Consider the following 10,524-nt stretch of genomic DNA (forward strand, 5'->3'; position numbering starts at 1 on the left):
CCACCTGGTGATGCCGCGGTTGGTGGCCATGATGAGCACGGGGGCCATGTCGCTCTCCAGCGCCCGGTTGAGGAAAGAGAAACACTCGATGTCCAGCATGTGAACCTCATCAATGAACAGCACCTGGGGGGGGAGAGGGGGCGGCGGCACGGCCATCACCCTCCTGCCGCCCCCTCCCCTTCCACATGGTCATCCCACCGCAATCCCCCTCCCTGTGATCACCCCGCCAGCCCCCCCACCATCCCCTCCCTCCCTGGGGTCACTCCACCAGCCCCCCCCCCCAGGTCAATCCGCCGCGATCCCCCCCTTCCCGAGGTCACCCTGCTGACCCCCCCACCATACCCCCTCCCTCCCCGGGGTCACCCTGCTGCCCCATGCTATCCCCCCCAACCCCCTGTGCATACACTTAGCCCCCCCAAATCACTCGGTCCCCAGAACCATGCTGCCCCCCTCAACACCCCACAGGCATCCTCCCACCCCAACTACACCCAGGCCCCAAACACCCCCACCCCCTGAGATCACCCAGCCAGCACCCCCCCATGCGCTCACCCCCGAGATCACCCATCCAGCGCCCCCCCACGCACTCACCCCCCTGAGATCATCCAGCCAGCGCCCCCCCACGCGCTCACCCCCCCGAGATCACCCAGCCAGCGCCCCCCCACGCGCTCACCCCCGAGATCACCCGTCCAGCGCCACCCCACGCGCTCACCCCCCCTAGATTATCCAGCCAGCGCCCCCCCCACGTGCTCACCCCCCTGAGATCACCCAGCCAGCGCCCCCCCACGCACTCACCCCCGAGATCACCTGTCCAGCACCTCCCCACACCCGCACTCACCCCCGGGATGACCTCGGCTTTTCCCTCCTCACGCCACTCGGCCACCTTGGCGTTGATCTGCTCCCGCACCTCGGCCTTGATCTCCCCGGTGTCACCTGGGGGCACAGACACGAGCTGGGGAGCCCTGGCAGGGACACGCCCCGACCCCTGTGGCTGTTGATGGGGGCTGTGGGGAGGTGATTGGGGGGGAGGCTGTGGGGTGACCGGGGAGGCTGAGGGAGGGCCATGGGGTGACAGGGGGTACCTGAGAAGAGGGCCAGGAAGCCCTGCGTGCGGCTGTTGATGGGGGCTGTGGGGAGGTGACGGGGGGAGGCTGTGGGGTGACTGGGGGGGGCTATGGGGTGACAGAGGGGCTGCAGGGGGTTGTGACGAACTGGGACTGTTCTTAATGTGGCCTTTGAATGCTGAGTGGGGAGGTTGAGTGGGACGGTCTGCACTGGGGGATGGGAGACTGGCCTTGAGGGAAGATACCTGAGCATGTAACGTGAGAACCCAGGAGGGGGCTGGGGCCAGGTGACACCTCTGCCCAGGAAACTGGACAAAGGGGGGGTGAGGAGCTGGGGAGAGGCTGGGTGAGAGACGCTGGAGAGAGAGTTTTAGGAGCTGGCTGGGGTAATGGAGGGGAGCCCAGACGGGGCTCTGACCGCCCAGTGGGGCTGTGGTGCCCCTGGGACCCCAAGATGGACCTAACTGGGGCGGGGGGGGGGGGTGTCCTGTTGTCTGTACCTGCAAGACCTGTCTTGGACTGTGTTCCTGTCGGCTAAATAAACCTGCTGCTTTACTGGCTGGCTGAGAGTCACGGTGAATCGCAGGAAGCCGGGGGTGCAGGGCCTTGACTCCCCCCACACTCCGCGACAGGGGGGACCTGAGAAGAGGGCTAGGAAGCCCTGCGTGCGGCTGTTGATGGGGGCTGTGGGGAGGTGACCGGGGGGGGGGGGGAGGCTGTGGGGTGACCGGGGCGGGGCTGTGGGGGGGCCATGGGGTGACGGGGGGGCTGCAGGGGGGTACCTGAGAAGAGGGCCAGGAAGCCCTGCGTGCGGCTGTTGATGGGGGCTGTGGGGAGGTGACGGGGGGGGACGCTGTGGGGAGGTGACCGGGGCGGGGCTGTGGGGGGGCCATGGGGTGACAGGGGGGCTGCAGGGGGGTACCTGAGAAGAGGGCCAGGAAGCCCTGCGTGCGGCTGTTGATGGGGGCTGTGGGGAGGTGACGGGGGGGGGGGGAGGCTGTGGGGTGACCGGGGCGGGGCTGTGGGTGGGCCATGGGGCGACAGGGGGGCTGCAGGGGGGTACCTGAGAAGAGGGCCAGGAAGCCCTGCGTGCGGCTGTTGATGGGGGCTGTGGGGAGGTGACCGGGGCGGGGCTGTGGGGGGGCCATGGGGTGACAGGGGGGCTGCAGGGGGGTACCTGAGAAGAGGGCCAGGAAGCCCTGCGTGCGGCTGTTGATGGGGGCTGTGGGGAGGTGACCGGGGCGGGGCTGTGGGGGGGCCATGGGGTGACAGGGGGGCTGCAGGGGGGTACCTGAGAAGAGGGCCAGGAAGCCCTGCGTGCGGCTGTTGATGGGGGCTGTGGGGAGGTGACGGGGGGGGGAGGCTGTGGGGTGATCGGGGCGGGGCTGTGGGTGGGCCATGGGGTGACAGGGGGGCTGCAGGGGGGTACCTGAGAAGAGGGCCAGGAAGCCCTGCGTGCGGCTGTTGATGGAGGCTGTGGGGTGACCGGGGCGGGGCTGTGGGGGGGCCATGGGGTGACAGGGGGGCTGCAGGGGGGTACCTGAGAAGAGGGCCAGGAAGCCCTGCGTGCGGCTGTTGATGGGGGCTGTGGGGAGGTGACCGGGGCGGGGCTGTGGGGGGGCCATGGGGTGACAGGGGGGCTGCAGGGGGGTACCTGAGAAGAGGGCCAGGAAGCCCTGCGTGCGGCTGTTGATGGGGGCTGTGGGGAGGTGACCGGGGCGGGGCTGTGGGGGGGCCATGGGGTGACAGGGGGGCTGCAGGGGGGTACCTGAGAAGAGGGCCAGGAAGCCCTGCGTGCGGCTGTTGATGGGGGCTGTGGGGAGGTGACCGGGGCGGGGCTGTGGGGGGGGCCATGGGGTGACAGGGGGGCTGCAGGGGGGTACCTGAGAAGAGGGCCAGGAAGCCCTGCGTGCGGCTGTTGATGGGGGCTGTGGGGAGGTGACCGGGGCGGGGCTGTGGGGGGGCCATGGGGTGACGGGGGGGCTGCAGGGGGGTACCTGAGAAGAGGGCCAGGAAGCCCTGCGTGCGGCTGTTGATGGAGGCTGTGGGGTGACCGGGGCGGGGCTGTGGGGGGGCCATGGGGTGACGGGGGGGCTGCAGGGGGGTACCTGAGAAGAGGGCCAGGAAGCCCTGCGTGCGGCTGTTGATGGGGGCTGTGGGGAGGTGACCGGGGCGGGGCTGTGGGGGGGCCATGGGGTGACAGGGGGGCTGCAGGGGGGTACCTGAGAAGAGGGCCAGGAAGCCCTGCGTGCGGCTGTTGATGGGGGCTGTGGGGAGGTGACCGGGGCGGGGCTGTGGGGGGGCCATGGGGTGACGGGGGGGCTCCTGAGAAGAGGGCCAGGAAGCCCTGCGTGCGGCTGTTGATGGGGGCTGTGGGGGGGCCATGGGGTGACGGGGGGGCTGCAGGGGGGTACCTGAGAAGAGGGCCAGGAAGCCCTGCGTGCGGCTGTTGATGGGGGCTGTGGGGAGGTGACCGGGGCGGGGCTGTGGGGGGGCCATGGGGTGACGGGGGGGCTGCAGGGGGGTACCTGAGAAGAGGGCCAGGAAGCCCTGCGTGCGGCTGTTGATGGAGGCTGTGGGGTGACCGGGGCGGGGCTGTGGGGGGGCCGTGGGCTGACGGGGGGGCTGCAGGGGGGTACCTGAGAAGAGGGCCAGGAAGCCCTGCGTGCGGCTGTTGATGGGGGCTGTGGGGAGGTGACCGGGGCGGGGCTGTGGGTGACGGGGGGGCTGCAGGGGGGTACCTGAGAAGAGGGCCAGGAAGCCCTGCGTGCGGCTGTTGATGACGTCGATCTCATGCAGCGACACCGTGTGGACGACCTCCTTGCGCTTCTGCAGCTCCCCGTCCGGGCACTGCACAAACTTAGTCTGGGGGGAAAGGCAGCTCAGAGTCTGCCCTCAGGAGCCCCCCACTGCGCCCCCCCAGCAGCCACCAACACCCCGCCCCCCACCGGGACAGCAGGAACGCGATCGGGGAAGGGCCGCACAGAGCCCACCTGCTGCCCCTGAGCACCTCCCCACCCCCCACACTGCCCGAACTTGGGGGGCAGGCAGCTCAGAGCCCCAGCCCGTACCTGGGTGCCCCCACTCCGCCCCCCCTGGCACTGCCCGTACCTGGGCGCCCCCACTCCCCCCGCTGCCCGAACCTGGGCGCCACCACTTCCCCCCCCCACTGGCGCTGCCCGTACCTGGGCACCCCCCACTCCCCCCCACCCCCGGCACTGCCCGTACCTGGGTGCCACCACTCCCCCCCACCCCCGGCACTGCCCGTACCTGGGTGCCACCACTCCCCCCCCGGCACTGCCCGTACCTGGGCGCCCATGGCGTCGTAGTCCCGCGCCCGGGTGAAGGAGCGCCCCAGCTTGCTGATCTTCCCCGTGGCTTTGTCGATGGTGATGACGTCCCTGCGGGGGAACAGAAGAGCGGCCAGACTGGGTCAGACCAAAGGTCCGTCCAGCTGTGTCTTGTTTGCCGCCAGGCGCCCCCGAGGGCATGAACAGCACAGGGGATCGTTGAGCGATCCATCCCCTGGCGCCCATCCCCAGCTCCTGGCAAACAGAGGCAGGGACCCCATCCCTGCCCAGCCTGGCTAATAGCCATCGATGGACCTGTCCTCATGGACTTTTCTAGGTCTTTTCTGAACCCTGTTCTAGTCTTGGCCTTCACAACATCCTGTGGCAAGGAGTTCCACAGGTTGACTGTGCGCTGTCTTCAGAAATACTTACTTTTTTTTGTTTTAAACCTGCTGCCTGTTCATTTCATTGGGTGACCCCTAGTTCTTGTTTTATGAGGAGTAAATAAAACTTCTTGATTTACTTTCTCCGCACCAGGCATGATTTTATAGACCTTTATCGTATCCCCCTTTAGGCGTCTCTTCTCCAAGCTGAAAAGTCCCAGTCTAATTAATCACTCCTCCTATGGAAGCCATTCCAGACCCCTAATCATTTTTGTTGCCCTTCTCTGATCCTTTTCCAATCCCAATATATCTTTTTTGAGATGAGGCGACCACATCTGCACGCAGTATTCCAGATGTGGTCGTGCCATGGATTTATATAGAGGCAATATATTTTCTTAATGACTCCCAGCATTCTGTTCGTGTTTTGACTGCCGCTGCACAGATGATTTCAGAGAACTCTCCACAATGACTCCACGATCTCTTTCTTGAGCGGTAACAGCTCATTTAGACACCATCGTTTTATAGGTATGGGGCGATGGTCAGGCCTGGCCGGGGGGGTGTGTGCGAGGGCAGACGGGGGAGAGCCCAGCCCCCTCTACACCGGGAGCCCCGATACGGACCCCTTGGGGGAGCCACTCCTTGCTGGATTCCTGCCCTCCCAGCAAGCAAGCTCTCCACCCATGGCCCCCTGCCCCAGCCCCTCCCATCCCACCCATCGCCCACTGCCGCCCTCCCCCACCCATCAGCACCCAACGCTCCCCCCGCCTCACCCTGCCTGCACTTTCTCCTTGGTCAGTGACTCGATCATCTTGGTGCCCAGGTCGTAGATGGTTTCCATCTCTGTGGTCTTCAGCGTCAGCTTCCCCACCTTGGCGCCCTGCGGCGGGGGGGAGGGGGGGTGTCAGGCACTGCGCACACACACCACCCGCCACATTCCCCGGCAGAGAGCAAATGTGGGGGGGAGGAGGAGAGAGCCCACAGCAGCGCCCTGCCCACTGGCCTAAGGAGGGCCTGCTTGGTGGGGGTGGGAGGGGCCTGCTCTTGGGTGGAGGGGAGGGGCCAGTTCCTGCAAGGGAGGGGGAGGTAGGAAATGGGAGGGGGCTGTTCCTGGGTAGCAGGTGGGGTATGGAAGACCAGGGCAGCACCAGCCAACCCAGGTCTGTCCTGCTCCTGCCAAGCTGGGCAGGGGAACCCGGGGCGGCACCGGCTGGCTGAGCCCCCAGGGGCTGCCCACCCCCCTGCCCCGCTCCCCACTCACGGTGCCGGTGGCCGGGCGGTCAATCTGGATCTCCACCACCTCCCCCTCGATGATCTCGGTCTCCTCCCTGTGGGGAAAGAGGAGGGGAGGTCAGGGGGGACAGCCCTCACCCCCACCCGCCTCGCCACAGTCCCCAGGGACAGAAACCAGCTTCCCCCACCACCCCCAGCAGGGGGCAGCTCTGTGCCCAATGCAGCACCCATGCACAGCAGGGCAACCAATGCCCTCCTGGCTCCCAGCCCCCGGTCTAACCACTCAACTCCACTCCCCTCCCAGAGCCGGGGAGAGAACCCAGGAGTCCTGGCTCCCAGCCCCACGTGCTCTAACCCACCAGACCCCCTCTCCTCCCAGAGCTGGAGACAGAACCCCAGCGTCCGGGACCCCCCCTCACTTGATGCGCACGCCGATGGAGCGCCGGAAGGCCTGGGTCAGCGCCTCTGTCTTGCTCATTTCCAAGGAGAAGATCTCGCTGCCGGCGATGGCGGTGAAGGGCGTGTCCAGCCCCAGCGCCTGCGCCATGCCTGGGGGCAGAGAGGAGAGCTGGTTACACAGGGGAGTGGACGGCTGGGGACCCCCACTCCTCAGCCACTGCTCTGGGCATGGCAACTCCCTCGAGGGGCCCAGAGGAGAGTGCCAGGGTGGGAGGGATTCCCAGGGTAGGGGGGATCCCAGGACATGGGGGGGGGGGGGAGATTCCTTGGGTGGGAGCAGGATTCCAGGATTGGGGAGGGGGATTCCTGTGGGGGAGGAGTCCAGGGGGCCCTGTACTTGTCAAGAGGAGGAGCGGAGGAGGGGTCCCCAGGCCAAGGCTGTGATCGGTTCCCAACAGGGGCCCCCCAGGGGCCTTAGAGGGAGGCCCCCAGCGCTGTACCCATGGCGATGGCCGTCTTGCCGGTGCCCGGCTGGCCGGCGATGAGGACGGCCCGGCCCGCGATCTTCCCCTCCTTGATCATCTCCAGGATGACACCGGCGGCGCGGCGGGCGGCCAGCTGGCCCACCATGCCCTGCGAGACCTGGGAAGAGCGAGGGGTGGGTGCCGGCGAGGGGGGAGCCCCAACCAGCCCCCCGGCTCCTCCCTCACGTGCAGCCCATCCCCCCCACTCACACACCCAGCCCCCCAGCTCCTCCCTCACATGCCACCCAGCCCCCCCACTCACACACCCAGCCCCCCCCAGCTACTCCCTCACATGCAGCCCATCCCCCCACTCACACACCCAGCCCCCCCGACTCCTCCCTCACATGCCACCCAGCCCCCCACTCACACACCCAGCCCCCCCCCCCGGCTCCTCCCTCACATGCAGCCCATCCCCCGACTCACACACCCAGCCCCCCCCCGGCTCCTCCCTCACATGCAGCCCATCCCCCCCACTCACACACCCAGCCCCCCCCAGCTCCTCCCTCACATGCAGCCCATCCCCCCCACTCACACACCCAGCCCCCCCCAGCTCCTCCCTCACATGCAGCCCATCCCCCCCACTCACACACCCAGCCCCCCCAGCTCCTCCCTCACATGCAGCCCATCCCCCCCACTCACACACCCAGCCCCCTGCTGCAACCCCGAGACAGCCCTTCCATCTCCCCCCATTCACATGCAGCCCTTCCCCCATATGCAACCCCCACTCCCGCCAGACCTCCCCCCAATACCAAGTTCCTCCCCTTCACTGACCAAGGTGCCCTATGCCCCCCGCACAGCCCCCCAAGCTCCCTCAGACAGTGACGCTACCCCCAAAAGCCACCCATTTCCCCTCCCATTGAAGCCTCCTGGGTCTCTCTCCCAGTGGGCCCCTCTGCCCAGACTCCCCACATGGGAGTGGCCAGGAGGAGGCGCCCCAGGTACCTGTCTGGGCTCCAGGGCATCGTCCAGGCCCAGGCCCCGGATGTGGGAGTGGGCGCCTGGGGACAGAAGAGAGGCGCATCACTTGGCTGTCCGGGCTGGGGGGGGACTTGGTGTGTGTGTCCCCCTGGCAGAGACCAGAGCTGATGAGGGCAAAGGGCCCAGGCAGCCTGGTGTCGCCCACTGCTCCCTGACCCCTCAGATCAGCCCCACGGGCCCGGCCAGCCCCCCCCACCCCCGGATCAGCCCCACAGGCCCGGCCAGCCCCCCCCACCCCCGGATCAGCCCCACGGGCCCAGCCAGCCCCCCCCGAATCAGCCCCCCCAGCCCCGGATCAGCCCCCCCCGTCCCCCGATCAGCCCCAGGCCCCCACCCCCGGATCAGCCCCCCCGTCCCCGGATCAGCCCCACGGGCCCAGCCAGCCCCAGGCCCCCACCCCCCGGATCAGCCCCACGGGCCCAGCCAGCCCCAGGCCCCCACCCCCCGGATCAGCCCCACGGGCCCAGCCAGCCCCAGGCCCCCACCCCCGGATCAGCCCCCCCGTCCCCGGATCAGCCCCACGGGCCCAGCCAGCCCCAGGCCCCCACCCCCCGGATCAGCCCCACGGGCCCAGCCAGCCCCAGGCCCCCACCCCCCGGATCAGCCCCACGGGCCCAGCCAGCCCCAGGCCCCCACCCCCGGATCAGCCCCAGCCCCCCCCCCGAATCAGCCCCCCCCAGCCCCGGATCAGCCCCACGGGCCAGAGCAGCGGAGGGGGGGGGGCAGGTTGCGCCCAGCCCCGTTGCCGTGGAGACCGCTTGGCTCCCGGCTGGTCCCCATGGCAACAGGGCGCCGCTCCTCTGCTGGGGCGATCCCAGCCCCCCCGCGACCCCCCCGGCGGGACTCACCGATCCGCTCGATGCGCGTCACGTCCCGGACCTCGGGCACCTTCGTGGTCTGGGGGGGAAGAGCGGAGAGGGGGGGCGGTGAGGGGGGCGGGGGCTGCGCGCGCGCGCGGGGCTCCCCCAACCCCCCCAGGGCCCCCCCCGATCTCTCCCCCCTCCCCCAGCTCCCCCCTCAGCCGCCCCCCCGGGCCCCTCCCCCGGGCAGGGCCGCGCTCAGGGGGCACCGGGCAGGCGCGGGGGGGGGCGCGGGGGGGTCCCGGGGGGGGCGGGGCGGCCCCTCTCACCGCCGTTGCCATGTTGCTCCGACTCCGCAACGAGCCACCCGGCGCTGACCGGAAACCGGAAGTCTCTCCTCGCCACGCGCCGAGCAGGGGGAGCCGCTCCGGCCGCCGCTCTATGGTCCGCGGTCCTCCAGCCGCCCGGCCCTCCTGACCCCGCCCCTCCCCTCCTCCCCTGGCCCTCCTCCCCCTACCCCGCCCCTCCTCTAACCCCACCCCCTCCCTGGCCCCGCCCCTCTTCCTTCTACCCTCCTCTGACCCCGCCCCCTTCTCATCCTACCTCCTCCTCTGACCCCGCCCTTCTCCTCCTACCTCCTCCTCTAACCCCACCCCCTCCCTGACCCCGCCCCTCTTCCTCCTCTGACCCCGCCCCTCTTCCTCCTACCCGTCTCTGACCCCTCCCTCATTCTACCCCCTCCTCTGGCCCCACCCCCTCCCCCTCCTACAATGGCCCTCCCCCTCCCCCGCCTACCCCTCCCCCTGACCCCACCCTGTTCCTGACCCCGCCCCTCCTCCTCCTCCTCGTCCCCCTCCGCTGACCCCGCCCCTCCCCCTCCTACGCTGACCCTTCCCCTACCCCATCCCTCCCTTACCCTGCCCCTCCACATCCTTCCTGTCCCTGCCCCTCCGCATCCTACCCCCTCCTCTGACCCCGCCCTCCCTGACCCCTCCCTGACCCCACCCTCTCCTCTGGCCCCGCCCTCCCCTTGCTATCCCTTCCCCTGACCCCACCCCCTCCCTCCCTTGACCCCACCCTGCCCCTCCCCCTTGTACCCCTGCTCTGACCCCTCCGCTCCTCATCCAGCCCCTCCCCCCCGTACCTCTCCTCTGACCCCTCCCTACCACCCCCTCCTGCCCTGCTCCCCTCCCCCCTTTCCTGGAATTGGTGACACTTCCCCTTTAAGACCTTGGAGCACGTACCCAGCCCTCCCCCACGTGTCTCTTCCTGCCCGGTCACCGGCTACGTCAGCCAATCAGAGCCCGGGGTCCTCTGAGCGCTCCAGTCAGAGTCGCGGGAGCGCAGTGGGGCGTGAAGCCGCGCGGGCCACACCCTGTGTGGGCGGGGCTCCGGTGCAGCAGATGGGGGAGGGGCGGGGTCAGTCTGAGACTAGCGCTGCGGAGGGGGTGGCTGGAGGCACTGCGGGGAGGTGAGTGGGGGGGAGAGAGAGCCCTGAGCCCCCCCAGCATCCAGCCCCCCTATGTTCCCCCTTCTCCAGTCCCTTCCCCCCATGTCCTCCTAGTCCCCTCTCCCTCCTCTTCCCCCAGCTCCCCGTGATCCCCAACCCCTTCCCCCGTGTGCCCCCTGCATCCCCCCAGCCCCCCACCTGCCAGGGCTCTGACCCCCCCTTCCCCAGCCCTTCCCCCCATGTCCCCCTAGCCCCCTCCTCTTCCCCCAGCCCCCCGTGATCCCCCAACCCCTTTCCCCGTGTGCCCCCTGCATCCCCCACCGACCCCCAATCCCCCCTTCCAGTTCCCCACCAGCCACGGCTCTGATTTCCCCCCCTTCCTGTGGGTCTGGGAGGTGGCGGGGCGGGG

General features: G+C 69.3%; 1 protein-coding gene across 1 annotated transcript; it reads right to left on the minus strand.

Annotated features, from left to right (window-relative positions):
- Positions 1-3: 3 nt before the first annotated feature.
- Positions 4-9,006, minus strand: RUVBL2 (RuvB like AAA ATPase 2; the record flags this gene model as incomplete). The annotated part of the gene is made up of 11 exons (XM_065423190.1): positions 8,995-9,006; positions 8,714-8,762; positions 7,830-7,885; positions 6,864-7,005; positions 6,384-6,513; positions 5,993-6,059; positions 5,505-5,611; positions 4,369-4,462; positions 3,803-3,926; positions 836-930; positions 4-123 (listed from the first exon to the last, which is right to left on the minus strand). Coding segments are annotated over exons 1-11 (996 nt in total), but the record flags the coding sequence as incomplete, so codon positions are not given.
- Between the last annotated feature and the right edge of the window lie 1,518 nt (positions 9,007-10,524).

This window comes from Emys orbicularis, unplaced genomic scaffold (assembly GCF_028017835.1).
Source record: "Emys orbicularis isolate rEmyOrb1 unplaced genomic scaffold, rEmyOrb1.hap1 scaffold_94, whole genome shotgun sequence".
Taxonomy (NCBI): domain Eukaryota; kingdom Metazoa; phylum Chordata; order Testudines; family Emydidae; genus Emys; species Emys orbicularis.